Source organism: Cucurbita pepo, chromosome LG08, assembly GCF_002806865.2.
Source record: "Cucurbita pepo subsp. pepo cultivar mu-cu-16 chromosome LG08, ASM280686v2, whole genome shotgun sequence".
In the NCBI taxonomy this organism is placed as follows: Eukaryota; Viridiplantae; Streptophyta; class Magnoliopsida; order Cucurbitales; family Cucurbitaceae; genus Cucurbita; species Cucurbita pepo.
In genome coordinates, this window is record NC_036645.1 from 8,783,807 (window position 1) to 8,811,352 (window position 27,546).

A 27,546-nucleotide genomic window follows, 5' to 3' on the forward strand; every position below is an offset into this window, starting at 1 on the left:
AATTATTTTTACCCTTTTCCCTTGGAATAAGGAGCGATTATTCTATTCTTATTGCATATTGGGTTGTCAATTGTTGTAGAACAAAGAAGTTGACCCACTGTGGACCCCACTAATAACCGAATTATTATTTTTTTTTTCATTTTTAAAAATTAATATGAATATATTTCACATATTTCGAAAATTTATTAATAAGGCAAGTACATTTAATAATTTTTTCAAGATTAAATAATTATTATGTTATGCTTTTACATAATTTGTCGCTAACCTAATCTTTAATAACGAAATAATAATAATTATTATTATTATTGTTTTGTTGGCTGACTAATTATTTCAATATAGTGTGGGGTTTTCTCATTTTAGATGGAAATTATTATATCACCTATGAAGTCCTGGTCCCTTTATTTTGCATTGGGCCTGCCCAATTTAATTAAGCCCATATGATGGCCCAATTATGCAACTTGTAGATTGTATGGGCCCGGCCCAATTCCATAAGCTCAATTATATAACGCGCAAGTTGAATCAATTGGGAACCGGTCAAAAATCCAGACACGTGGACTTTGATTTGGTCAAACTTAAAAATGTAGTTGACCTTGACCATTAATACAGAATCAATCAAGAACGACCGATTAATTTCTACAAAATACAGCTTTTAACTTGTTTGACGAGAAATAAATTCTTGAAAATCATTTTTTAATGTAATTTAAATACTTTAATAAATGACGCATATTTGTTTTTGTTAGAAATTCTGGACGACGTAATTAAATACTTTAATAAATAATACATATATTGTCCACCTTGAACATAATCGCTCATTTCTCGTATCAATAGAAATATATTCTTTACTTATAAACTCAAGATCTTTCTCTTAATTAAGTACTCCTCTCCCAATAATTCTCAACGATCATCCTCTCAAACAAAGTACACAATATAAGCTTACCTGAGACCTATGGATCCCTCTAACCTTTCCTGAGGCCTATGGAGCCCTCTAACCTTCTCTAACCTTTCCTGAGGCCTATGGAGCCCTCTAACCTTTCTTGAGGCGTATGGAGCCCTCTTAGTCTAGGCTTGACTCCTTCTCTAAAACACTTTTAAAAAAACCCAATTCTAATCGAGTGGTGGGTGGATTGTGAGATGTCATAGCAGTTAGAGATAAAGGAACAAACATGTTTTTATAGCGGTCAGAGAGAGGGAGGAACAAAACATGTTTTTATAGCGGTTAGAGAGAGAGGAACAAAACATGTTTTTAGAGCGGTTAGAGAGAGAGAGGAACGAAACATGTTTTTATAAGTGCGTGGTTAGAGAGAGAGAGGAACGAAACATGTTTTTATAAGTGCGTGGAAACCTCTGTCTGGTATACCCGTTTTAAAACTTAGAAGGAAAAGTCCAAAAAAGACAATACGTACTAACGGTGTCCTTGGACGGTTACGGTATGAAAGTACAAAATTGGTGAAGAAGAAGAGAATAAGGTAATAATAATGGTTTTATTAAGGAGAAATATAGAGTAAAACTAAGTGTGTGTATGGGAATATTGAAAAGCAGAACAAAGGAAAAAGAGGTATACAATATAATGAATGGTATGGAAAGTAAATGTGAAATCCAAAGAAAATCACCCATCTTTTTCCTCACACCCATTCATTACTATTTTCTAAATCACAATGAAGATACAATCAATCAATCAATCACCAACCAAACAATAAATCAACCAAGTCTTCACATGGGAGCTGGGGCATCAGCTGTCGGGAAGAATCCAGGGGTATTCACCGATGACACTGGACCGCCAGCAGCAGCAGCAGCAGCAGCAGCAGCACCAGAGCTCAGCAGCTCTGCCATGGCACGATGGGGGTTTGTGCGTTGTTTGATGCAAAGGTCGGGCAAGAACACTCCTGCAATGACATGAATTGAATAGGCAATTAGATTGGGAATTTCGTTGTGAAGTTAAGAGATTGGGTATTTTGGGTTATGGGTTACCCTCTCCTGCGGCCATGTTGAAGTAAAGGTCAACAATGTTGGGGCATTTCTGGTAGCAGGCAGGGGAGCAAAGCTTGGCCGTGAACTGTGGCTCGAGGAGTGCATCGGAGGCAATTCCGACAGAGTTCCGATCCACCCCACAAGCCTTGATGCATATATCCGTCTCTATGAACTCCGCCATCCATTCCACTATCACCTCAGACGTTCTGCATTGATATTCAATCTTCCCATCTTTCGTCTCTGCCGTCTCCAACAAACATCTCTTCCCCGATGAAGCAATTGAAAATGCGCACACATCCACCGACAATTCCTCGCAAACAAGCTCCCCTGCACCACAACAAACATCGTCAAACCAAACCAAACCCATATAGGAAGTGGGTTAGATGGGTACGTACCAAGCGCGGCAGAGACGAATAGAGAGGAGAGGAAGAGAAGGTAAGGCAATTTGTTGGAGATAGCCATGGGAAGCTGTTTTATGGGTAAGAAGAAATGGGGCGAGGAATTGAAAGAAAGGAGAGGAAATTGGTGGTGGATTAGAGATGGAAGAGGTGTTTGTGGAGTAATATATGAAGAGAAGTTGAGAGAAAAGGGGAGAGATTGAGGCTCTTGTTCTTGCAATCCAACAATATAAAGCCTATAAATAGAGACCCAATTCAGACACCCTTGCCGGCTTCTCAACGGAGCTTCGGCTGCAGCTGCTGCACTCTAAGCCTACATTAAAAGGACACCTTTTGGAACTCAATTTTGTTGGTTGACGCCTAACAGAGCCGTGTATTTTGGGTATGTACCAAGTCGCCACCTCTTTCCTTTCCTATTGAAGAAGCTTCGTGTGTGTGGGATTTCAGTTTCATATTCTTTTCTTCCAATCCAAAACACAATTAACAAACACTTAAGCGGGTGTAACTATAATGGTCCTAAAGTAGTGAAATTCCTTGTCGGGTAAGTTTCGACTCGCACCAAAGACGTAACGATCTGGGCACTATCTCAGAGAGAGAGGCTCGGTGAAATAGACATGTATGTGAAGATGCGGACTAGCTGCACTTGGACAAAAAGACTTTCACTGTTCCCTGGGATTGGTTTTGGGTCTTTCGTACACAACTTAGGTGGAGGGTGAAGAGGGTCCCATGTTATAAATAATGACCTCGCAATAGTCATATACGAACCTCTACAATAATATGATACTTTCTATACAAGTCGTGAGAGGTTTAGTTTGACTTCCATTTTAATAGTATTTATTGATTTATTTTCAAATAAAAATTATAAGTTGTTTATAATAAATATAAGCTTTTTCTTTAACCTACAAACTAGACTTTGCTATACAAAATACTAAAACCAACGTATTTTTTTTTCCAACTATTTTGACTTTAAATGTAATTGAAATTTAACGCTAAAACATTTTCTTGCAATTTAAATTCAACATAGCACCAATTTTTTCAAGGAATATATTTGTTAACCATTATTATTATTATTATTATTATTATTATTATTATTATTATTATTATTTAATAATTGTGGAGAAGGGATTGAACTTTAAAAGGGAATTTTCATTCCTTATGATTAAAGTTATGCTCATAAATAACAAATACTTAATAATAATATTGTTGAGAATATTTAATAACTTTGTTTATTCTTTTATAGAAATAAATAGCGTTACCGTCTAATATACTTTCAATAATAATATATTTTGTTGGTTTAATTGTCATAATCAATTAACTTATAGTATAATCAAATTTTAATTTAAATCGTTCTTGCATTCAAATGGAAACAAGGTGTTAGATTACGAAAAATGAAAAAAGGGCATCAAATAATTGGTATAAAGAAAGCATGAGAATGACATTCATTTCCATGCTCAATTTTTCAACCATCCATTTATATATTACTAATATTTTATTAAGTAAAGACGTTTGTATCTAATTATGATTTCATCGATTAATGTCACGTATTTGATATTATTATTAATTTTAAATAATATATAATTTATAAAATATGATATAGAAAATATTGAAATTAAGTCTTGAAAAATCGAAAAATTAAATTTAAAATTTATAGTCTCACCAATTTTATTAGTAAATTGTATATGATTTAGATTCATTTAACTTGTGGAATTAAAATATTAAACCATTAATTAGGTTTAATATTTTAAAGGAAATAAGGCTTAGACTTCCAACTTAAAGCTATAAACAAAAAGGATAGTTGACTTGGAAATTGGATGATGGGCAGCCAGTAAGGGCAATTTGCATTCCTGGTATTATTATTTAATATTACAAACGAATGGGTTTTGAGCCACTAATCTGTCCCTACAAACAAAAGGGGTTGTTAGCCTATGTCACGTCGTAGATGGGGAAGCTTTTAGGAATCACGACCTTATACCGTAATATGATATAACTTGCTTTTGATTTCTCTAAAATATCTGATACGAATGGAGATATACTTATAAATTCATTATCAACTCCTTAATTTACGGACGTGAGACTTCTCTCCCAATAACCTTCAACATTAATACCTATTTAGAATGGGGAATCCCGATAGCAATGTCTTGTCTTGACATTCAATCGGGGAGATACTAAACAAAAGAAATGTCCTAAGATACATATTGCATCTACTAAAATGTTACGGAGGATTCCATCTAGAAATTTACAACTCATATGTCAAAATCTAGAAAGTCACCATCAGAAAATTAATCTTGCATATACAAATCATTGCATCAATATTTCCAGCATCAGAGGGAAAAAGAATGACTAGTGAGGAGGGGACTGATCAGATATTTTGACTTGAATGGCTACAGATGAAGGGTAATTTAAACTTACCAAACAACTTGTTGTTGAACTGAAAATATGATTATTTCCTTGGGTTAAGAGTAAGTTTCTTGTCAGCTTCAGTTTCTTGAAGAAACAGCATAATTATCTTGATCACAAACTTGGGTAGCTATAATTTTTTGGCTGCAAGTATCAAAGGACAAAGATTTAACTATGCACAATTTAATTATCACCATACAATGCGCGAGCAAAAGTTGCAAATGAGTTTTTACCTGGGCTTAAAATTCTTATGCATTTTGTTGTGGACTTCACAGCAGTTAATGAATCTATGCCTGCATTAGTAAAATTTGCTCATAAACCTGCACATTGCTCAATGGAACATCAAGAGGTTTAGAAGATGAACTGCATTACCTTCTGTGTTTGTCTCTTTTCCAGATAAAATCTGTGTCACCGTAGATGAATATTCTGACATCATCTGATTAGTCTCCACGTAACAGTCCATTGATTCATGAGAACTGGGAGAGAAAAACATTGAACAAATTATCAGAATAAGAGCTAGAAAGTAGCGAGTGGAAATTGCAGCGTGGTGAGCAAAGAATTACCCAGAAAGAGTGTCTGTTGAAGCACCCAAGGTTGGGACGGATGAACAACCAGTTACTTCACAATCCATATCCCAATCAGCCAACATTTCATTGAAAGAGAAATCTTCTCCAAAAACATCTAGACAAGGCAAATCTATGTCAAAAATGTCTAGCTGCTTTTCTGATTCGGTTACATAGATTTCATTTTCAATCCCCTTGTCAGAACTCATGGGTACATCTGAAACATCAAAGTCTAGCCGTCCCTTCACGTGATCTCTCTTACCAAGCCTTTTAGCGTTTGTCTTGACAGGGGAGGGAGATAAAATGCTATGGTTCCTCTCCACAGAATAGTAAGCTACTTGCTTGTAAGGACTGATTGTAACCCTTTTTGATGAAATTACAGTGCAACAAGTAGGACTAACGTCTTGTGGAGTATTGTTGTTACTGCAATCAGCAGCAGAAGAAATCTCATGTGGAGATGTAGACTTGTCACTTTGACAGGAATTTGCACGAGGAGGAGTCTTCGGACCAGAAGAGTTAGTTGGAATAGAGAATGAAGGCTGGTTGAACAAACATTTTACAACACTTGATCCTTGAACTACAGATTCATTGGGAGGGCAGCTAGGAGATGATGACTGAATTTCGTTAGAATGTTGAATCCTTGATTGAACATTGGCAGCTTCAATTGATTGGGAAAGTGCATCAGTATCTGTAACGGACATGAATTATATTAGATATGATTGAAAACAGATGCGCCTCAATCAATCATATAATACCACAAACATTTCATAAAGAAATCTTGCCTTTGTTTGCTGATTTCCTGGAAGATAATTTATTTCGAGATCTCTTAGCAGCTGGAGGAACAGCAGTGGAAGTCTTGGAGCTCTTTCTTTTACTTGCTTCTATGCCAGTAATAACGGGAGTTGTGAAACTCTGAGGCCCGCCATTTGTATTCTGAGGTGTGACCTCTGAACGAACAGGTTGTTTGATGCTTACGGGGATACCTGAGAGCAGTAAATCTCAATACCCTTTCCATAAAACTCTTGAACTTACAATAACCCGACCTAACGCCAAATACTAGCATTTTCAGACTGTTCACCTATGTACAAAATCCACTAGAAGTTGCAAGAAATTTACTTATAACGACAAAGAGAAATTGTGGAGAAACCCAGTCTCCCATATTTCCAGGATAAGCGAAGAACTACATGCTACTACCAAGAACTGGATTGCAGTCTAAGTTGGTGATGCAAGTATAAGACTAAACGCAGGATTTTACTCCTACAGAGTTCAGAGATCATTTATTTTCTGTATTCAGTACTATGGCAATTGAGTAAGCCAATTTAAGAGGGGTCTAGCCCTGATGATTTTTCGGTATTACAGAAAATATATGTTTCGTCTAATCCAGAAAGATTTAGGACAGTACCTGTAGGAGATTCAGAAGGACCAGATTGACTAAGAGCTGCAACTTTATCTGGAGCAGCTGAAATCGACGGCGCTGAGGACCTTCCACTGACATTATAAGCACTCATGACAGTCTGCATACCCTGTAGAAGAGTGTGAACGCGAATCTTCTCTTGTTCTAGATAGTTTCTTTCTTGATCCAGAATCACTCTTTGTTCTTTCAAACAGATGTATTCATCCAACATAGCCTCCAAGCTCAGCAAGCTCTTCGGAGCCTGAAGACCAAAAGAATTAAAATTCATGTGACGACTAGGGTAAGAAAAAACAAAAACTAACTAATGGCGGGAAAATCCAGATCTCAAAAAAGGAAAAAACAGGCACCTCTTGGATCGGAGAGTTTGCAATGAGTGATGAAGCTTCTACTCTAAAAACAGAGCGCGATTCGGCGTAATTGTTGTCGGAGAGATATCTATCAACAATGAAGGCGACCTGCATAGGGGTAACGTTGGCAGTCCCCTTGCTAGCGCTCTCAGATCTTCTGGATTTGGTTTGCTTCCCCATTGTCGTTGAAGGGGAAGAAACAAGAGAACCGCGAAAGGATACAGAAGCTCGAGGTTGCAGATGCAGATTGAAGAAGCGGAGAAAGAAAGAGAGGATCGGCGATTGGAATCGGAGGAAAAGGGAATGGGAGATTTCGTAAGATCCAAACCGGAGGGAAGAAGAAGTGATTTAAAGGGGCAATGGAAAACGCGGGAGATTTTGAACTTTTTTTGCGGGTGGCGTGAACGGGCGGTTATTTCCACCCGCCTTCAGCCCCTTCCCGCCATCGGCCGCGGTCAAATTTTGAGAACAAAAATAATAACAATCTACTGTGGCCATTTAGTCCATGTGGCCCATGATCGAAGCCCAGCAGCGGGGCGGCCCATAGCCGCCACTATAATGATCCAATGCGCGGGAACTCGAGGACGCCAAGAAAAGACCACCCATCGCTGTATTGGGCAATTGAATCGTTCTTGGCGCCATACGGAGTACCAGGTCGCGGCTCCAGCCGTCGAGTTCTTCCTCATTGTTGCCACTCATCCATATCTGGAACCTCATCTTCTATCATCCTCTGCTTGCGTGGTAAACTCTTGCCGATATTCATTTCCACGTTACATCTGCGGGATGTAGGTGCAGAGACAAGTGAGTAGAGGGAGAATCAGTCTCTAAACCGAGCGATGAGGCGGAGGAGACGTTCGTGTTTTTGGATCAGAATCTCGAAGTTTTTCACGAGGTGAGAAAGTTTGCGAATTATTTGTAAAATTTACATAGTTCAACTTTCCACTCTTGGTCATTATGAAATCATTTATGTTATTGAGTTTAGTGAAATCGTATATGACTTGTTTGGCGGATGAGTGAGTGGGGAGTGCCTTTTTAGTTTTGGTCATTCAGTGAATCGATGTTTGGAATGGACTTGTAGCTTGATTCACTTTCTGTATGTTGAAAATGCACGTTGTGTTACTTGTTTCTGAAAATTAGGAACCATGTCAGTTCGGGTAAGCTTAAAACTCAGGCAAACAATTGGACAGAGAGAAAGAGATGACACTTTCGAAAGAAGGCTCTCTCACACTCTCCAATCCTCTATTACTCATCTAAGAGACTTTATGTTAATAGGCAAGAGACCATTGGAGCTCAAGCAAAAGGGATTTTTCTAGTTTTTTTTTTTTGCAAGTATAAAATTTCATAGCTACTTCTTCCGAAATCTATATTCTAAGGGATTTTTTATTACCTTGTGATAGGATACGTTTTACAGTTTCTCTTGTAAGTTAAACCATTCTTCTACCTGTGTATTCACTCTGTTTTTACACTTTCCTTTCTAGAAAAGATTTATTTTTCTCGTTCTGACATCAGAATAGTAGCAAGAAAGATGGTTGTAATGTTAGGAACCATGAATCTCCACAATGGTATGATATTGTCTACTTTGAATAGAAGCTCTCATGATTTTGCTTTTGGTTTCCCCAAGAAGCCACATGGCAATGGAGATATATTCCTTTGGTATGATATTGTCCACTTTGAGTATAAGCTTTCATGGTTTTGCTTTTGGTTTTCCCACGAAGCCACATAGCAATGGAGATGTATTTCTTACTTATAAATCCATGATCATCCTCTTAATTAACCAATGTGGGACTCCCTCCCAACAATTCTCAACAATCCTCCCCTCGAACAAAGTACGTCATAGAGCCTCCCCTGAGACCTGTAGAGCCCTCGAACAGCCTTCCCTTAATTGAGGTTCGACTCCTTTCTCTTGAGCCCTCAAACAAAGTACACTTTTTGTTCGACTCACAACTTCTTTGTTCAACATTTGAGGATTCTATTGACATGAATAAGTTAAGGGCATGACTCTAATACTATGATAGGAACCACGAATCTCAATAGTGGAATGATATTGTCCACTTTGAGCATAAGCTCTCATGGTTTTGATTTTCCTAAAAGACCTCATACCAATGGAGATGTATTCCTTATTTATAAACTCATGATCATTCTCTAAATTAGGTAATGTGAGACTCCCTCCCAACAATTCTCATGTAATATCCTATCGTAAATACAATTGAAGGCAACAATGCTCTCTGTTGAGAGCCTCTGTTATCATCTTCAATTCTTTACAATTTGTACACCTCCAATCCAAATAAAGACCAAGATTTATTTGCATTCTTTAAGATAAATACATTTGTGTAAACGTGTTAAATGCTCCAATAAACTTTTAGATAGTTTTTTTAAGTAATCGACGGGTTTCATGCATTGCAATTTGAAGTTGGACAAAACTTGCTGCAGAAAGATTGCAAAATCTGAGTCAATTGCTGCAGTGCATAGTTTTAAGTGATTTCGAAGAACAAACAATGATAAGGAAAGACATTGAAGATCTCTCGGCTAGTTAGCATGATTAACTCCTTGGTTCTAATTCAGATATTCAAGTTTTACCTCAGTTTTCACTTATTCAGGCAGCAATAGGAGGATGAAACGGAAATTTGGATCATAATCTGTCTACTTGATCTGTATAAACTGAATCGCGGAGCTCTCTAAGAGGAACTGTGCGAGCTTTACTATTTTTGGGAGAGGAGCTCGACGAGCTATACTATCTTAGGGATTGGGAAAAGTAGGAAATGATGTTAATGGGAACGCCCTTTTAATGATAAGTTTTTACGTTTTTGGACGTTTAGTCATTTCCTTATATAAACTAATATCCTGATGAATAATAGGTTGGTGCTCAATTATAAGATGTAAGATTTAAATGAAGTTGTTGCTCTTTCAACCATGCGATGATATGATTTACACATGATCATGGTCAGTCTTAAAAGGGAACTCAAGTCCCAATATACCTTTTTCACTCTTCTTTGTGGCTTAGTTGGATCTTAGACAAAGTTCTTTCATTCTTTACCAAACTTCACTTCATGTTCAACTCTACCTTACTTGGTCATCATGTCACTCGTGTTCCTTAGCAATTCTAACTGACTTGCCTCTACTCTAAATCAAGGTCTTTCAATAGAACACCACGTCATATTTTATCATCTTAGTTCTTAACTACATGATCCACACCTTGCTGTATCGATTTGCAACTTCACCGGGATATGTTTGAACCTTGATTGGATCAAAACAACGTCAGAATGCTCATGAAGCTTACCAAGTGATATTAGCACTTGTTGGGGGCTACCGTGGAATTATAATACTTACTAGGAACACAACTATGCAAACCAAAACTTATTGGGCATTCATAATGCTTATCAAGGCATAACAAGCAAATACCTTGCCAACCGGGAACTACCGAGTCTCACTGACACTTCATGATACCATCCCAAGCATCAAATGTCACGTGTCTTCTTGAGTTATCTTCATATTCGACCTGTTGGACATCCATCTATTTGGCTATTGAGGATGAACTTTTCTTTGTCCATGTCGAGACATTTTTGCTCATTGTGTTAAAGCCTAGCCTTATATTGTAACCTTTGACTTTTGGGGAGGGGTGCAATGTTGGCGCATCTATACTACCTAACACTATCTTTGGAATCTTTTGAAAGAAGATGCCCAAGACACTTCAAGGCTTGCCCACGCCTTGACACATCATGAGGTCGACTCACTTAGAACATGAGGCCTAGAGGTGGTAGAGAACCAGCACTATGGCTTGCCTCCATTTCTCACTCTTCAATTGAAGAATGAAATTGACTATTATATTGCATTACAGAATACACTGAAAACAAGCCTAGCCTTGTATTTGTTGACTTCCCCATTTTCATTGAATTTCATCTTATAAATTCATTTTACTCCAACCTTCTTTTTGCCCTCAGGTAACACCATCAATTCCCATGTGCCATTTCTGTTTATTGCTTCCATTTTTAGATCCATGGCTTGCCTCCATTTCTCACTCTTCAATGCGTCTTCAAAGTTTATAGGATCAGTAGTGGTAGACATGGCCAAGTGAGCTTCATTATCTTCTTCAGAAAGATCTTCTCCTGTTGCATAGTCTCTCATCTAGACTGATGGTCTCCTATTCCTCCCCTTATTCGAGCTAGGAGAGCTTGCTTCAGCCAAAGAGTTAGAGGAAATCTTTTCCTTTGCATTATTTTTCTCTACAGCTTTTATATCAGATTCGCTCCCTTCTTTATTTTCATCACACACATCTGCTGCCTCCTCTTGATCACCCCATTCCAGATCGCACATATTGGATTCTTCATAGGTCTTATCCCAGTCCCAACTCTTATCTTCCTTGAATACAACATCCCTACTTATTATGATCCTGTGTGAAGTTGGATCATAGAGTTCGTAAGCCTTTGACTTTTCACTAACTCCCAACAAAACACAACTCAAACTCTTATCATCCAACTTAGTTCTTTTACTATTAGGCACATGAACGTGAGAGATACATCCAAAAACTCTAAAATGCTCAACTGAAGGTTTGACTCCACTCCAAGCTTCTTTTGGAGTTTTACTTTTGACGGCCAATGTTGGACTTCGATTTCAGTACATGCACAGTTGCACAGTCCAGTTGATTGCTTCATACCAGAAACTTTTTGGAATTTTCTTTTCTGAAATCATACTACGAACCATATTCATAATAGTTCTATTTTTTCGTTCCGTAAGTCCGTTTTGCCGTGGTGTGTTTGTAGCTGTCAGTTGTCTTTGTATACCATTTACATCACAAAAATTGGTGAATTCTTGTGATGTAAACTCTCCTCCTCGATCAGTTCGTAAGGCTTTAATAAATGAGTTTATTTCCTTTTCAACATGAATCTTAAAGTTTTTAAATTAAGCAAAGGCTTCTAATTTTTTTATAAAGAAATAAACCCATGTTTTTTCTGTTGAAGTCATCTGTGAAAGTAATCAAGTATCTTTTCTTGCTGTTTGAGATGGGTTTGATCGGTCCACAAATATCAGCATGCACCAATTGGAGAATTTTTGAAGCTCGCCATGTGCTCCTTTTTGGAAACGAGTGCCTTTGTTACTTACCCTCCAAACAATTTTTACACAGTTTCAATGGAGACTTGAGTTGTGGTAAACCATCCACCATCTTCTTTTGCTGAGGAGTCTTTAATCCCTTAAAGCCCAAATGTCCATATCTACATGTCAAAGTTGCTCAATATCTTCTGTGGTTGTATTGAAACAAGTAGATGTTACAAGCTGAGATATAGCATGCAGTACGAACATTCGATTCGAAGACATCTTTGTCTCCATGATTAAGCCTCTCTCAGGATGAAACACCTTGCACATTCCATTTTGAAACAAAATGGTAAGCCCATTTGCTTGCAATTTCCCAATACTCAAAATGGTAAGCCCCTTTGCTTGCAATTTTCCAATACTCAACAAATTGTTCTTCAGCTCTGGCACATAGAACACTCCTATGATTATCAGTATAATTTCATTCACTTGCACCTGTACATTACCCTTTCCTGTTACAACCATGCTTGAGTTGTTGCCCAGCTTCACTGAATCTTTGAAACTTCTATCAAAATCTGAAAAATATTCCTTCTTCCTACACATATGATTGCCCCGAGTCAAGGAACCACATATCTTCTCTATTGGCCTTATTCATATTCGTGTAAGCCATCAGCAACATCTCTTCTTGAGTCTCTACATAATTTGCCTCCTCCTTGCTTTGACATTCCCATTAAAAATGTTCTAGCTTGTGACAATTTTAGCACTCCACTGTGGCCCTATTGAAGGTTTGTCTGCCTCTAAAACTTCCACGACCTTGACCCCTTTCTCTAGATTGTTCACCATGAGTGATCTCAAAGCGTGTTCTTCTTCAACATGAGAACTCATGCGTTGTTCATGCACAAGCAGGTTGCTTTGCAACTCATCAATGGTTAAGATGGTTGTATCCTTGGACTCCTCAATGGAACACACATTATAATCAAACTTGGGAGTCATAGATCTCAGAATCCTTTCAACTACTTCAACATCTCCTTTGTTCTCACCATTTAGTTTCATCTTGTTGGCTATGCTAAGGGTCCGAGCAAATACTCATTCACAAATTCTCCTACCTTCATGTGAAGCATTTCAAACTCCTTTCGAAGAGCTTACAAATGTGCACGCTTTACCCATGTCGAACCTTGATATTTCTGCTTCATAGAATCCTATATGTTCTTTGTTGTATCCTTGTTGAGGATTGTCTCCAAGATCGAACGATCTAATGCTTGAAATAGATAATTCTTTGCTTTCAAATCTTTCAACTTCTGATCTTCAATGTTCTTCTAGGCATCTGTGAAAACGATGTCTTCTGTTGCTGCAGGAATCTCATTCTCCACCAAACCCCAATACTCTTTTGAACGCAAAAAGTTTTCCATGAGCATCGCCCAATGATCATAGTTCCCATCAAATTTTGAAATTGCAGGTTGCACAAATGAACTCTCCATCAACATACTTTTATTATGATACACGTAGAAGACTACTGCTTCTAGTTTTAACTTGGCTAGGTTTAGGGCATAACTCTGATACCAAATGTTAAGAATAGAGAGGAAACTGGAAAGATCAGTTGAATTGGGAGAAATCTCACTTTCTATTGAAGAATGAAATTGGCTATTATATAGCGTTACAGAATACACGGAAAACAAGGAAATCTAAATCATATCTAATTCAAATAACTAAATCAAACCTAACCGTCTCCCCCTATAGCACATTCTACGTCATATTTGATATGATACCCATGCACATCAAAATGGTGAGGAGTCATGCAATTGTGGAACGTTCGTCTAGTATTCAATAGATGCCAATTTTAGTGAGCTTACATCTTTTACTTAATACAGACTTAATTCCAGAGTCACTTGTCAAAACTCGCAACAAAAGAGGTCTCATCTTGGCCCTCATTGAGTTTGTCTCCAACGACCATGACAACATTGTTGCTTATGTTCTTCTTTGTACCCTAGCTTGACAATTTTGCACACTCTTCTTGGTGTGTTAGATGATGTACCGTCATTCTCGGTTACATCATGACACTTCTCTTTCTCGGCCCTTAATATAGCCCGACAGGTAACACTCATGTGCCACCACTATTCTTGTCTGCAACATGGGAGTCACAACATACGCTCTTCTTAGTATGGTTATGACACTCTTCACCACGTTAATTAGTAATTGTCCCCGATGATCTTTGGAGGCACAATCTACCTAATTGCACAATGAATTGTTACATATATATTTTTGTTTTTAAGCTGTCTTAGGCTATTTGACTATACTGTCAGTTTTATATTGCTCGGCCTCAAGCATGTATAGGGAGAATAGGGTAATGAGCATTGGTTTCAAGGCGCATATGATCGGTATTGCTTTAGCATGTACGAATAGCTTAATAAATTGAAGAGGAACATTTAACGTGGCCTAAACTTTTAATAGGCATCAGTTGACTGGGCCATTCTTAGAAATTTGATTTGCTAAATGATTGGCTTTGGAGAGCCGAATCTCTGAGTTCAATAGCTGATTTCTTGAACTATGCCAGGAAGAAAGTTTCATTTTTAGAAATTTGATTTCTTGCTGATCAGAGAATTCATTTTTATACATCACATTTGGGTGCATGTTTTTAGGTAGTTTTTCAATTATTATTTAGAAGGGTTACCTTGCCTTCATGGAGTAATGAATGTGATCATGTATTGTCTGTGCATGAAGTATGATTGTCAACCTGTTTGTAGGTGTAAAAATAAAAGGTTAGATCGGTTTATGTTGGAAGAATTTGCTGGAGCTTTTAAGCATCGTCATCTACCTCCCCAATCCCATCTCCACACCGTTATTAATCTGAATCAAGGTGAGGTGTACCTGCATTTTCTATTTTTGTCTCCTTGAGACTGCAAGTTGGCGACCCTTGCGTGCCTGTTTTTTTAATATCACCAAAAGCTTACCAAACCCAAACCGGTTGCATGTGCGGTCCCTTCAGCCACTTTTTGTTCACATGCAAGTGTATTCGTCTGCCTCACTTTTGGAGACTTGTAACATGAAAAAGGATGGTTTCTGCTTGTCAAAGAACTTTATTTTAATATTTACATATTTTACCTGGGTGTTTGAATATTGCTCCCCGTGCTTCACCGTCTGAAATCAATTCTGTGCTAGTTTCAAAATAAGATTACAGACTGTGGTTATACAATGAGTTAAGCTCTAATTTAAACGGTCAACCAGTGCAATTTATTAAATGATGATCGTGTGAGCAGGTGAAAGCTGGACCATTCTATCCTACACCATTTGGGATCAAAGGTCTATTATGCTAGCGGTGGGTTTGGGCCTAAGTAGCCTTGTACTAAATGTGAAAACATTTCCACCACTTCAGGGGAAAAGCAGCGGCATACGACTTTTGAGGTTAAACTTCTCTACATCATTTCTAGTACTATCTACTATGGTTTTCTGCTACATTAAGCTGATGGAATTTAATTATAACACAGACCTGAAGATATGTGAATACTTGCATCCTGATAGCCAAATAAGGACTGGCTTCACATCCTACCATTTGAAAAAGCAGTTGAGTCAGATAATCAATAGGCCATATGTTATAATCTTTCATATGTCATTGATAAGCTTGTGGGCAATATGATGACAAATTGAAGAAAACCAAGGGCATCCCTGCAAGAATCCCTTTTGCATTATTTGGGAGGTGTGGGATCTGATTCCCAGTTCATTTCGCATGGAGATGAAAACATGGTCAACTCAGGTTTTGCTGTTCTACTCGCAGGGGTTTCTCATTCAGTTCAAGAGATGGACAGGCTAACCAAGAAATTAATGCCACTTTCTTTCCTACTTCTCTCACGCTGGAGCCAGCAAATAGGATTGGTGTTTGGTGTGGATTGCCCTTTAAAAATGGCACCCCCTACACTACATGTGCTTTGCAGAAGGGACCGACACTGGTCCACTGCTTTTTGATGTCACCTGAGAATCCCAAGGCCTAAGTTTAAGTTTATGTACATTTTTAGAGATGCAATGTATTATTAACCTTTGTATTCTACAACGACAAATTCACATTCATTGTATGGTTAAATAAGGCAACCCCCAAGGAATTACTTAATTGGCATATGTAATGCTTCAACAAAAACAGGACAATAATCTGAGATGGGAAAAAGCTTATAATCTGAAAATTTTCAACACAACAAATTATACGAGCATATGTAATTGATATTCTTCATGTTCCAATATCCAGCCGACACAATTAAGAACCAAAAAGTAAAAGCAAATCATAATTGACGATGATATTATGGCCCAAGCCTTAATTCTACATTAATGAGAAATGATTAAGGCTAAATCACCCAACTGCATTGCCAGAGACTGGCAACTGATTGTCCCAAGCACCTCACATTCTTCATTCATCATGGTCAGCAACGTCTTCGTCTTCATAGTAATCATCGTCTTCAGCCGTAGCATCTTGGTATTGCTGATACTCAGAAACCAGATCATTCATGTTACTTTCAGCTTCAGTGAACTCCATCTCATCCATACCCTCACCAGTGTACCAATGCAAGAAAGCCTTCCTCCTAAACATAGCTGTAAACTGCTCACTTACACGGCGGAACATCTCCTGGATCGAAGTTGAATTACCAATGAAAGTAGACGCCATTTTCAACCCAGTTGGAGGAATGTCACAGACTGTAGATTTCACGTTGTTGGGGATCCATTCAACAAAGTATGAAGAGTTCTTGTTCTGGACATTGATCATCTGTTCATCAACTTCCTTGGTGCTCATCTTACCCCTAAACATAGCAGAGGCAGTAAGATAGCGACCATGTCGAGGATCGGCAGCACACATCATGTTCTTTGCATCCCACATTTGCTGAGTGAGCTCAGGCACTGTAAGAGCTCTGTATTGTTGGGATCCACGGGATGTGAGGGGAGCAAACCCAACCATGAAAAAGTGGAGACGAGGGAATGGAATAAGATTGACCGCAAGCTTCCTGAGATCTGAGTTAAGCTGTCCAGGGAATCGCAAACAGCAGGTAACACCGGACATCGTAGCAGAAATGAGATGGTTAAGATCACCAACTGCCCAAGAACAAAAGAAACCATTATTAGATAACGATCTAAAAGAATGAAGAGAAAGTGTAAGATCTATGATTGAAGAGACATACAGCTTGGGGTGGAGAGCTTGAGGGTACGGAAGCAAATATCGTAGAGAGCTTCGTTGTCAAGTACCATACACTCGTCGGCGTTTTCAACAAGTTGATGAACAGAGAGGGTTGCGTTGTAAGGCTCAACAACAGTGTCAGAAACTTTAGGGGATGGGAAAACAGAGAAGGTAAGCATCATTCTATCAGGGTATTCCTCCCTGATCTTGGAAATCAGAAGGGTTCCCATTCCAGATCCAGTCCCTCCTCCCAAAGAATGACACACCTGAAACCCTACAAATCGGATCCAAACCATCTTAAGCTACAAAACACATACACGAACCCTAAAAGAGGGGAGAAAAGTAAAAGTACCTTGCAAACAGTCACAGTTCTCAGCCTCCTTGCGAACGACATCAAGGACAGAATCAATAAGCTCTGCACCTTCGGTATAATGTCCTTTCGCCCAGTTATTACCGGCACCAGACTGACCAAAAACGAAGTTATCAGGCCTGAAAACCTGACCGTAAGGTCCAGATCTGATACTATCCATAACACCAGGCTCAAGATCCATAAGCACCGCGCGAGGAACAAATCTCCCGCAACTAGCTTCATTATAGTAAACATTAATCCGGTCAAGTTGTAGATCGGAAGTACCATTGTACTTACCAATGGAATCGATTCCATGCTCAGCACAAACGACCTCCCAGAACTTGGCACCGATCTGGTTGCCGCATTGGCCTCCTTGGATGTGAAGAATCTCACGCATATTGACAAGAAACGGAGGCTGAAAACTGAGAATCGAGAGAAAAAGGTTCAGGAAACCCTAGAAATCGTGGGAGGAGGAGGAAATGGGAGAGAGATGAAATTAAAAGGTAAAGTGGGGACGGTGGATCTTTATAGAAATAAAAGGAAATAACGGTTAAAAAATTTTATTGAAGGGAATTTAAAAGAAATGAGCGGGAAAAAGTGCGGGTAAAGACAGCCACGTGCACTAACGGCGTTTGGTAAAAGTAACGGTCTGCCGTTACGCCGTTGGCTTGTCTTTAAATTTTGAGAGAAAAAAAATATCTGGAAACAGCTGGAATCCACCAAACCACTGAGACTCCTTTTATAAAAAAGAAAAAATATATATATTATTTAAAATTAGAATAATTGAGAGACAAAAATAGGTAATATTTTAAAGGCGCGCCTCGCTGCCCGCTGCCCCACACCTTTTTTCAACTTGATTTTGTGGTGGACAATATTTTTTTTTATTTCATTTTTTTAAATTAATAATATAAATAGGATTTTTTCTAATAATAAAAACAAAAACAATCACTTCTTAACAAACTTTTTTTTATTATTAATAAACAAATTACGAAATTAACGCAACGGTAAATCTGGTTGGAGAATTGTTCTTCAATAAATAAATTAATTAATTAATTTACTGTGATGAGGTTATGAATATTTAAAATTATGAATTATTAAAAAAATTATTAACGTTAGATTTGCATAAACTATATTTTATTAGTAGATCTATGTCTAATATAAAACGTTAATTTTATAATTAATAAATTTATTTTGGTTTTCTTATTTTAATTCTGTATTTTATTTTTGAGATAAATTGTTGAAGCATGGGAAAGTGTGGGAGATCTAAATTCAATTATTTGTTTCATGATTTTAGCTATCAAATATTGCAATTGCAATCCTTCATTTCGTTCATATAAACAAAAAAATTATGTCCAATAGAACTAAAAACTTATTTTATATCTAATAAATTCATAAATTTTTAATTGAACATTTCGTGTTATTCAATATTAAAGAATTAACTAAGAATATATCATTCAAATTTAAGAATTAGATACAGAAATAAAGATTTTTAAAGTTGAATATTCTAGAATATTCAAAGATCGAAATAATGTAAAATAGATTAGTAATTGTTCGAATTTTCAATATCAAAATCGCAGCAGTACCCATCAGCCATCAAAGATCAAAGCCAGCTTACTACGATGGTAGCAAAACCTATGAGCAATTAAAAAAACACACCCAGCTTCTTCAAGTGGCAGCAAGAACAATTAGCCATCCGACAGCACAGCAGCTTCATGTGGCTATCTGGTGGGTGGGAGAAGAATAGATTCTGGCCAAAAAAGTCAAGTTTCAATCACAAATGGCAACAAATCCCATCAGTCACCAACCGGCGAAAAGCTGAAAGCTGATGATCTGAAATCAAACCTATCCTTGAACTATACACTATGATAGCAACGCAGTTGAATCTCTGAAATCACTGATCTCATCAATTCCATGTAGGAACTTACAGATAGATAACGCAGTTTTCCATTAACATCATTGATCCAAGGGCTGCATTAGTATAATCACATAACCAAGCAAGCAAACAATCTCAAATCTCACAGAAATGAACTAAAACCGAGAGAGAAACAAATCAATCAGCCAAAAGTACAGAAGATGAAGAAGACAAAAAACAGATCTCAGAGACTACTCGTTTATCCTCAATTCCTAGAAGGAAATTGCAGATAGATAACGCAGATTTAAAATCACATCATCGATCCAGACGCGAAGTTAGAACAGAAAAACGCCTGATCTACAAAATGGAAAACTAATGACTCTTTCAATAAACAAAAGCATTTCAGGAACACTATTCCCCGTGAGTTTCTTCACGATAAATCAAAGTGCAAGGATAACAATAAGAGTGTTTCATCATCAATGCTGCCGGACAAGATAAGATTAACGGCGAAGCGAAAAGTAAAATACAGAGTAGGAGAAGCATAAATAACTTATAAGGAAGAGAGAACCAGCTAATCGGAACAAAAAAACAACGCCGCCGCCGCCGCCGACAACGAAGCGAGTATGTAGAGAGAAGGGCGACGGGCTGCGTGGGTAAAGGAAGCGAACCCTAAAACCCTTCTCTGAAGAGATTTATTAGTGATAGATTGATGAAGAAAGCATTACATAAGGTTCACCCACAGGGTTAGGGGTGTAATTTACTCCTCAGGGTTTAGCTCTTTATTTAATTACCTTTTTAAAAATAATATTATTTAGATTTTAAAAAATAAAATATCATACATTTATGGACCAATTTACAATGTCTTTGTCGGTGGCGTTCGTCACCAAGTGGATTGCCCAACGTCTTCTTTAGCTAACGATACCTTAATCCCGAAGTCTTCAAAGTATCTTTTCGACAGGTGCCTCGAGATGTATGGAGAGTTCGTTGCTGATAGATCCCACTCAGTCTATAAACAATGTTTTATGATCATTGTGTTTGTACACCTTTTAACTGATAAATGTACGAATGAAGTTATGAGCAACTACAAGAACGTTCGGGAAGTTCTTAAATTGTAACATTCGAATAAATGAGTGATACATGAATGAATTGATACTACGTTCAAATAATAGCGATATTCTTAAAAAAAATAAAGTGCACTTTATAATTATATTTCAATAGGACCAATTCTATATTGAATGACCTCGTGGTCCGGACATTCCTCTGTATCTCCTACGATATGGTCACGTTACTTACTTATTGCTTCTAAGAGTGAAGACTATCTCCACAGAGAATAACAAAGTTTGTCCGTTGCTCTAAGTAAAATGTCAGCATAAACGAGAGATATATAAATGAATCGAGATCATATTCGAATGAGCGTAATGAAACGGTCCAAAAAGATTGGCACAGGGTGATTGGGAATTTTGTGTTGGCAGGATATAAACACGAACTAAGATTACTGGATTACTCTGATCTTCTCTTATCAGTTTCTGTTCTTTAATCCAAAGTTTTTTTCAGAACATGATTGATCTGTAATCTTCAAAGAACACGAACAGGAAGCTAAAATCAAGAACAAACAAACATATTACCAGTTGACGATCGATTACATACAACGAAGGAAACTATGAAATGCTTCAACAATACACAATAATTTACAGGAATCTCTATCGCTTTCTATACTGAAATCAGCCAGAGAGAAGCTTAATGATGATGGTGATGATGTTGAAAAGAATGAGTGGAAGTCTCAAGAACTGGCAAGCATGGATGAGTCCTATTACCTGCGCTTTGAGCGAGTTTCTTCCTTCTCTCGGCATATCCGCCAGCGTCCATCCTCTCCGAGCAAGGAATCGATCCTCGTTTAGAATTGCGAAGGCGTTTGCGAACAGTAGAAGCCCTTCCAAAAAAGCCCAGAATAGCATATCTGCGTGTTCGAAAACGGTGAAGACTTTGAATCTTTACGGATTTGGAATCCAGAAATGAAATCGAAACTGAAGATGATCGAATAGAGCTTCTTGTTTTTCTCACCTTTCGTTCGACGATTTTCTGAGCAAGCGATTGGGGTTTGTTTCAGGTCTTGAGAATAGAAAGGAATTGGAGGCGATGATCGCTTTAATCGAGCGGTTGACTGAGATTATGAGATGAACAAGTGAAATTATAGCCGTCGGATGATCGCTTCGACAGTTTTCTATTATATTTAACGAGAAAAAGACAGCCAACGCGGCAGTAACTTCGTCTTGGGGTTTTGGGTTTGAAGATAAAAATATGGATAAACCCTAAAATTGAAGCATCCATGGCTTCATTTCAGCTTCTTCCTGCAACCTTTTCTCTTCCACATCTTCAATTTTCCCGTTTTCTTCATTTCTATCCATCAATTTGCAGAGAGAAAACTCTGATTTTCAACTCGCGTTATTTGCAGAGTTCGTGTAAATCTCTGAAACTCAGCCCACCAAGTGCTTCAAATGCCGACGGGAATGAGGATGCTGGAACGCCTACCCCCACTCGCCGAGGGAGAAAAAAAGGGACTAAATCTCCATCGTCTTCTACAAAGCGTAGTAGGAAAACCATCATCGAAGACGAACCCACACACGGGAACCTGTTTGATCAAATGTCGGTAGACGACGACGAGGCAATCGATTCAATAGCAGAAAATTACGACGATGGAATGGACTTCCCATACGAAGATCCGCCATTGATCTGCTGCTTCGGCGCGGCTCAGAAAGAATTTGTGCCGTCAATTCGCGTACACGATAACCAGATGCATCCAGATAAGTACTCGGAGTGGAAAATGCTCCAATGGGACCCGCCGGAGTTCGCTAGGGCACCGGGGGGATCGCCGTCGAATGTGGCTATATCTCACGTTAGGCTCGGCGGACGAGCTGCGTTTATGGGGAAAGTTGGGAAGGATGATTTTGGGGATGAGCTGGTGTTGATGATGAACAAAGAGAAGGTACAGACTCGAGGTGTGAAGTTTGATTTGAATTCTAGAACGGCCTGTACTTACATGAAGATCAAATTTGATGATGGAAAGTTGAAGATGGAAACGGTGAAGGAATCAGCTGAGGATTCTCTGGTTAGCTCTGAACTGAACCTTGCAGTGCTCAAAGAGGTAAATACACACCAGCCATTCACTTCAAACTGGTTGTTTCATGGAAGAAGATAAATTTTGTTTGTTTCATTGCAGGCTAGGATATTCCATTTCAATTCAGAAGCATTGTTATCCACTACAATGGAAGCAACGCTGTTCAAGACAATCCAATTGTCCAAGAAGTTTGGAGGGCTCATCTTTTTCGATTTAAATTTGTCGCTTCCTTTGTGGAGATCGCGCGACGAAACTCGAAAATACATCCAGAAAGCCTGGAATCAAGCTGACATTATCGAGGTTTCAAGGCAAGAATTGGAGTTTCTGTTAGATGAAGAATACTATGAAAAGAAAAGAAACTACAGGCCTCAATACTATGCTCAAACTATTGAACAAACCAAGAATCGTCGAGACCATTACCATTACTCACCGGAGGAGATATCGCCATTGTGGCATGATCATCTCAAGTTGTTGCTCGTAACGGATGGAACATTGCGGATTCATTACTATTCTCCTTCGTTTCACGGTGTGGTGATCGGAACAGAAGATGTGCTCATAACACCATTCACCTGCGACAGGACTGGTTCTGGTGATGCTCTTGTGGCTGGGATCATGAGAAAGCTTACTACTTTCCCGGATATGTTCGAAAACCAAGATGTTCTGGAACGGCAGCTTCGATTCGCAATCGCAGCAGGGATCATCTCTCAATGGACAATTGGTGCAGTCAGGGGATTTCCTACTGAAAGTGCAACACAGAATCTGAAAGAACAGGTTTATGTTCCATCAATGTGGTAGAGTAGCTGTATTGGGTTTGCTTTTTTTCTCAGTTTTGAGTTATAGAACAACATTCCATTGCTGGACTTGGACTAGACATTAGAGTAAAAGGTGTTATCAAAATGAACAAAAAAAGTGAGAATCATGGAAGAAATGACAATTAATTTACCTTTTCTTTTCCAAATGTTTACATTATGAATCAAGGGGGGATTGATAATAAAGCAAAGAATAACGAATGTAAAGAATAATTTTTCTCCACTATTCATAGGGAAGCTGTCTGTATAAAACTAGCCTGATTTACTGTCATAAGAAGAACTACATCTGAACTGACTCTAACTCATCTACCATAATCCTATCCTCCATGAATTTACCTAAAAGTGGTGAAAATTTTGCGCTTCTGCTTATGAAGCTATAGGAAGTCGACAGATAAACCTCGGTATGATTCATCTGGCTATGTATCGTACTCGTGGCTCGAACAATGGCAGTCAAATTTGAGGAGCCATAACAGCCGTGGTGCCCTGGGCAGAAGAAGCAACTGGGTTGTAGTAAAATTGTAATTTTATCTCTGCAGTGAAGCCTGAAGACTTCGTTTGTGTTCATCTTTTAGTTTGAATGTTCGATTCCGAGGCTTGTTGCAAAGACAGCCAGGGTAAGGATTAGCATAAAAGTTCTCCTCTAGTCTGGGACTCTCACCGGCTTGTCTGAAATGTGGTGCACCAAGTCTGTCTTTATGCAACTCCTTCACTTCTTTGGACAATTCTTCCCAAGAGATGGCCTCATTCTCCAAGTGATCAACCAACCTGACTAGATTTTGCCTGAAAAAATGAAATGTATATTGATATTTAGACTCGGGAAGTAGTCACAATCCAACCGACAATGAACGACATCGGTTGAGAACAAACCTGTCGGGATTTATTGTCTTTCTGTATCCTTCAAACATCCTATGACCCTGCACTGCTTTAGCCATGTTTCCATCATAGGTATAAACAAACACATCGCTCTCTACTGCCACGATATAATCCAAGGCAGCCATCCGATTCTGGTACAGCTTAAATGGCTCCAATTCCTTCTCTGTTGCAAGAGTCGAATGCGAAAAGACGTTGGGGTATTCGGATCGAAAGGCGTTCATGCTATCGCTGCCATAAATCTCCCCGGCAACGATGTAGATTTTAGTTTTGGAAGGGTATCCTAAGGCTTTAAGCAACAGGGCTGCCTCCAGAGGGGTCATTGGGCATCCCCCTAGAATTCTCTTTCCTTTTGCATCTATCTCTTTCTCCTTCCAATGCTTGACATTGTATCTCATAACTTTGAGCTCCTCCTCTTCCTTTGCTGTCAAGTTGTGGCTGCAGCCAGTGAATGCAAGCATATCTTTCTCATACCTGAGATGGAGAGCAATATATGGTTCATCACCCTTTCTTAATCTATCAACTAAGACCTTCCCAAGCTCCTCAATCTCCTTGCTAAACCGTAGAGCCTTGTAATTGGCACGGCATCGGAGCTTTTGAATGTAAGATGGCAAACCATTATTGACTATTCGAGAATCAGTATGCGTGAGCATTAACACTTTGTGTCTCTTTAACAAATGTAGCATCTCTCCTCGGTAATATCTAGACTGCATTTGAATAGATTGTGAGAACTAAAACCCAAATAGAAACATCAAAGAATCATGATTCACACATAAAAAATCAAAGTTTTCTTAAACCTTGGACCAGGAAACTGGAGCCTTCACAAAGGGCTTGACCGATGCCAACCGACGAGGCACGTTCTCGACGATTTCGATATCATCTCTTAGAACATCCATGAAGTGCCTCCAATCAAAAATATCTTTAAAATCACTACAAAACCCGAAGTTAAGAAGTTATATGCAAAATCATCATCATCAGCTAGTCAAGACTTGGGATGAACTGAAATTTGCAAGTACCTCGGATCCGTCCAAAACGACTCGTGATCAAGGGAAGGAAGAACAAGTGTAGCATTCATAATCTTAGCAACAGCAACCATATCACATATCTGGAAGCAAGTAAAGGCATATCTTAGTTAGAAAGATCCATGGCTGTGATTCAGCTGACAATTTTAACTCATGAAAAACCAGTGAAAACATCTCACCCCTGTTCTCATCTGATTCAGTCCTCCATTGGCATGAACAATAAGATAGCCATTTGTTTTGCCACGAGCTCCTACCATATCAAGTTTAGAAATGAGAAATAAGCTCAATGGGTTCTAAACTCCTTGCTTTAATGGACGATGAGGAAACTATTAAACATACTTATTCGATTCTTGGGTCGAGAGATGCACTGATAGAAATTATCACTCTTTGGTTTCATCCAAATATCAGACGTCTGCTAAACATAGTATCAAACAAACAACCTCAATATAATCAAGTCAAGAATCTTACAAATTTAGAACATAGCGACATTGAGTGAATCGAGTAGTTCAAAGCACAAGAAAACGAATTGGGTAGTTAAATCCAAAGCAGAGGAGTCCAAGAACAGAAGTCCGTTTGAAAATCCAAAGCGACAAACATAACGCCGAATTGAATATGAACCAATAAGAAAGCAAGCAACATTCTGGTTGAACCTTTAATAGGAATGCATTTATTGCCACCACCACAGCTATTTATTGGCTAAAACTTTACCGGACGATTAAAAAACCCAACAAGATCACCAACATAAAGTTCCAGAAACATGTCCAGAATGAATATATTGCAAAAAAGAATAAACAAATAAAAACAGCTGAAAACAATTTATTTTCTAGCCAGATAGGATTGATGAATCATTCCATATATTTGCCTGTTTTTAATTCAATGGCAGGGCAGTACATCACGCCATCGTCCCTTTTGACTAAGATTGGACGTTATTTAATTCTATTGGCAAGGGAATATGTCCAGAACAATTAACTAATAACAATGGCACTTACAGAAATCTTCTCGAGAAGACGTTTGGGGACGACGGCTTCGTCCTCTGCAACGGCTCTTTGCGCCATGGCCCAATCTTCTTTGAACGTTTGTATGATCAACTGTCCTTTATCGATCATCTTGCCGTTAATCTCGACATGGGAATTGAGGAAGGTGAACTTAAAGAACACGGTTAGAATAGCCATGAACATCAAAATCCAAAAAATCTTACGCCCGAAGTTCCGTCCGGATCCTAATGACTGAACGATCATAGCGGTCAATAGAAGCCCTTCTTCCATCTTGAGAAGCCAAGGCTCAGGCACCCAACACAAGGCCCGATTCCGAAACAAAAAGTGCCTAATCACGGGATGATGAACATGATGGTGGTGATGGTGATGGAGGTGGGACCCAGCATTAGAGACGTTGGAATTGTCTTCTTCGTCATACAAATCTGAAAAGTTTGAGAGTCGGCTGTCGGAGTCCAAAAAGTCTGTGATACGCCGTCTGGTTTTTGTCGCCGGTCCACCGACTCGTGGACTTACATTACAGGAAGGGCTCAGACCGCCGGAAGCCATCGCCGGAAGATCAAAATAAAAAGAATAAAAATGCTGTGTTTGATCCAGAGAGATTGGATTGAGAAAGAACACGAAGATGAAAAAAATCCCAAATGTGGATTTTCTGTGAATATGGTTTGTGAAAGAAGAGGCCGCCCGTATTGTATGGCCGGCATGGGCGTGAAAATTATTTCTGGTGTTTATATATAGCTCCCTGCAAATCCCCGATGTGATGCCCTCTCTTTCTTTTTTTTTTTTCTTTTTTTTTTCCCCCTTTTTTTCCCCTCTCTCTCTAAAACCAAATGATTAAACTTAGATTTTCGGACGGAATTGCCCTTCCCATCCCAATGGATTTTTTCTTTAAATATATACCATTAATTATATTTCTGTTTCTAAAATAGATTTTTAAACTTTATTATATTCCTATTTTATATTTCATAATAATAATTTATAATTTCGTCTCTTATAAATTCATTGGATTAATTTAATAATTACAAATTTTAAGCTTCCAAATCCTCCCAGTTTAAATATCAAATAAAAAAAAAAGTTTAAAAATTAAATTTATAATTTAAACATTTTATTTAATTAATTTTTATTTTTTTTAAGTCGTTAAATTCACTCCTTAAAAATATGTCATCGTTTATTTTTTTAATAATTTTATTTTATTCATTCAATTATATAGTCAAATGAGACTAGAGAAAATTAATTATTTGGATGACGATCCAGATAAGTACAATGTCTATTTATA

At 38.2% G+C, this 27,546-nt stretch overlaps 7 protein-coding genes and 3 non-coding genes across 12 annotated transcripts; 2 read left to right on the forward strand and 8 right to left on the reverse strand.

Moving 5' to 3' along the window:
• Positions 1 to 1,462: 1,462 nt before the first annotated feature.
• LOC111799740 lies at positions 1,463 to 2,623 on the reverse strand. The gene is made up of 3 exons (XM_023683197.1): positions 2,364 to 2,623; positions 1,969 to 2,295; positions 1,463 to 1,883 (listed from the first exon to the last, which is right to left on the reverse strand). Exons 1-3 carry the CDS (start codon positions 2,428 to 2,430, stop codon positions 1,711 to 1,713), a joined length of 567 nt encoding a protein of 188 aa, XP_023538965.1. The 5' UTR covers positions 2,431 to 2,623; the 3' UTR covers positions 1,463 to 1,710.
• A 2,109-nt stretch (positions 2,624 to 4,732) lies between these two features.
• On the reverse strand, positions 4,733 to 7,458 carry LOC111800513. The gene is made up of 7 exons (XM_023684241.1): positions 7,088 to 7,458; positions 6,729 to 6,981; positions 6,109 to 6,309; positions 5,327 to 6,014; positions 5,136 to 5,239; positions 4,997 to 5,056; positions 4,733 to 4,907 (listed from the first exon to the last, which is right to left on the reverse strand). The coding sequence occupies exons 1-7, from the start codon at positions 7,265 to 7,267 to the stop codon at positions 4,894 to 4,896; spliced, it is 1,500 nt and encodes a 499-aa protein (XP_023540009.1). The 5' UTR covers positions 7,268 to 7,458; the 3' UTR covers positions 4,733 to 4,893.
• LOC111800512 (fructokinase-like 1, chloroplastic) lies at positions 6,169 to 23,526 on the forward strand. Its single transcript, XM_023684240.1, has 3 exons — positions 6,169 to 6,179; positions 21,711 to 22,604; positions 22,680 to 23,526. The coding sequence occupies exons 2-3, from the start codon at positions 21,789 to 21,791 to the stop codon at positions 23,370 to 23,372; spliced, it is 1,509 nt and encodes a 502-aa protein (XP_023540008.1). The 5' UTR covers positions 6,169 to 6,179; positions 21,711 to 21,788; the 3' UTR covers positions 23,373 to 23,526.
• LOC111800516 lies at positions 7,694 to 16,372 on the forward strand. Of its 2 annotated transcripts, none has more exons than XM_023684245.1 (4): positions 7,694 to 7,979; positions 14,854 to 14,966; positions 15,367 to 15,511; positions 15,595 to 16,372. In XM_023684245.1, the coding sequence occupies exons 1-4, from the start codon at positions 7,924 to 7,926 to the stop codon at positions 15,608 to 15,610; spliced, it is 330 nt and encodes a 109-aa protein (XP_023540013.1). In that variant the 5' UTR covers positions 7,694 to 7,923; the 3' UTR covers positions 15,611 to 16,372. The 2 variants fall into 2 exon arrangements, with proteins under 2 accessions (XP_023540013.1, XP_023540012.1); XM_023684244.1 differs by having other exon boundaries at positions 15,882 to 16,372.
• LOC111800514 (tubulin beta chain-like) lies at positions 16,282 to 18,139 on the reverse strand. Its single transcript, XM_023684243.1, has 3 exons — positions 17,614 to 18,139; positions 17,266 to 17,535; positions 16,282 to 17,179 (listed from the first exon to the last, which is right to left on the reverse strand). Exons 1-3 carry the CDS (start codon positions 18,005 to 18,007, stop codon positions 16,503 to 16,505), a joined length of 1,341 nt encoding a protein of 446 aa, XP_023540011.1. The 5' UTR covers positions 18,008 to 18,139; the 3' UTR covers positions 16,282 to 16,502.
• On the reverse strand, positions 19,487 to 19,576 carry LOC111801238. The gene has a single exon (XR_002816113.1). It is a non-coding gene; the product is annotated as a small nucleolar RNA snoR27 (small nucleolar RNA).
• LOC111801237 lies at positions 19,699 to 19,790 on the reverse strand. The gene has a single exon (XR_002816112.1). It is a non-coding gene; the product is annotated as a small nucleolar RNA snoR27 (small nucleolar RNA).
• On the reverse strand, positions 19,858 to 19,948 carry LOC111801236. The gene has a single exon (XR_002816111.1). It is a non-coding gene; the product is annotated as a small nucleolar RNA snoR26 (small nucleolar RNA).
• Positions 21,037 to 21,615, reverse strand: LOC111800517 (immediate early response 3-interacting protein 1-like). Its single transcript, XM_023684246.1, has 2 exons — positions 21,524 to 21,615; positions 21,037 to 21,419 (listed from the first exon to the last, which is right to left on the reverse strand). Exon 2 carries the CDS (start codon positions 21,415 to 21,417, stop codon positions 21,184 to 21,186), a length of 234 nt encoding a protein of 77 aa, XP_023540014.1. The 5' UTR covers positions 21,418 to 21,419; positions 21,524 to 21,615; the 3' UTR covers positions 21,037 to 21,183.
• On the reverse strand, positions 23,499 to 26,995 carry LOC111800511 (O-fucosyltransferase 19-like). 2 transcript variants are annotated; one of them, XM_023684239.1, is made up of 7 exons: positions 26,268 to 26,995; positions 25,618 to 25,690; positions 25,458 to 25,528; positions 25,273 to 25,361; positions 25,054 to 25,186; positions 24,254 to 24,963; positions 23,499 to 24,166 (listed from the first exon to the last, which is right to left on the reverse strand). In XM_023684239.1, the coding sequence occupies exons 1-7, from the start codon at positions 26,817 to 26,819 to the stop codon at positions 23,911 to 23,913; spliced, it is 1,884 nt and encodes a 627-aa protein (XP_023540007.1). In that variant the 5' UTR covers positions 26,820 to 26,995; the 3' UTR covers positions 23,499 to 23,910. The 2 variants fall into 2 exon arrangements, with proteins under 2 accessions (XP_023540007.1, XP_023540006.1); XM_023684238.1 differs by having other exon boundaries at positions 25,618 to 25,693.
• Positions 26,996 to 27,546: the final 551 nt, after the last annotated feature.

Coding starts and splice junctions, on each gene's coding strand:
- LOC111800514 (XM_023684243.1), bottom strand. CDS start 18,007: ATGCGTGAGATTCTTCACATCCAAGGAGGCCAATGCGGCAACCAGATC. Junction 17,536..17,613: donor GAACTGTGACTGTTTGCAAG/GTACTTTTACTT, acceptor TCCGATTTGTAG/GGTTTCAGGTGTGTCATTCT. Junction 17,180..17,265: donor CAAGCTCTCCACCCCAAGCT/GTATGTCTCTTC, acceptor GTTCTTGGGCAG/TTGGTGATCTTAACCATCTC.
- LOC111800516 (XM_023684244.1), top strand. CDS start 7,924: ATGAGGCGGAGGAGACGTTCGTGTTTTTGGATCAGAATCTCGAAGTTT. Junction 7,980..14,853: donor ATCTCGAAGTTTTTCACGAG/GTGAGAAAGTTT, acceptor ACCTGTTTGTAG/GTGTAAAAATAAAAGGTTAG. Junction 14,967..15,366: donor CGTTATTAATCTGAATCAAG/GTGAGGTGTACC, acceptor TCGTGTGAGCAG/GTGAAAGCTGGACCATTCTA.
- LOC111800511 (XM_023684238.1), bottom strand. CDS start 26,819: ATGGCTTCCGGCGGTCTGAGCCCTTCCTGTAATGTAAGTCCACGAGTC. Junction 25,694..26,267: donor GTCTTCTCGAGAAGATTTCT/GTAAGTGCCATT, acceptor TACTATGTTTAG/CAGACGTCTGATATTTGGAT. Junction 24,167..24,253: donor AAGACAATAAATCCCGACAG/GTTTGTTCTCAA, acceptor TCATTTTTTCAG/GCAAAATCTAGTCAGGTTGG.
- LOC111800512 (XM_023684240.1), top strand. CDS start 21,789: ATGGCTTCATTTCAGCTTCTTCCTGCAACCTTTTCTCTTCCACATCTT. Junction 22,605..22,679: donor ACCTTGCAGTGCTCAAAGAG/GTAAATACACAC, acceptor GTTTCATTGCAG/GCTAGGATATTCCATTTCAA.
- LOC111800513 (XM_023684241.1), bottom strand. CDS start 7,267: ATGGGGAAGCAAACCAAATCCAGAAGATCTGAGAGCGCTAGCAAGGGG. Junction 6,310..6,728: donor TCCTTCTGAATCTCCTACAG/GTACTGTCCTAA, acceptor TACTGCTCTCAG/GTATCCCCGTAAGCATCAAA. Junction 5,240..5,326: donor TCAACAGACACTCTTTCTGG/GTAATTCTTTGC, acceptor TTTCTCTCCCAG/TTCTCATGAATCAATGGACT.
- LOC111799740 (XM_023683197.1), bottom strand. CDS start 2,430: ATGGCTATCTCCAACAAATTGCCTTACCTTCTCTTCCTCTCCTCTCTA. Junction 2,296..2,363: donor ATTCGTCTCTGCCGCGCTTG/GTACGTACCCAT, acceptor GTTGTGGTGCAG/GGGAGCTTGTTTGCGAGGAA. Junction 1,884..1,968: donor CAACATGGCCGCAGGAGAGG/GTAACCCATAAC, acceptor ATGTCATTGCAG/GAGTGTTCTTGCCCGACCTT.
- LOC111800517 (XM_023684246.1), bottom strand. CDS start 21,417: ATGCTATTCTGGGCTTTTTTGGAAGGGCTTCTACTGTTCGCAAACGCC.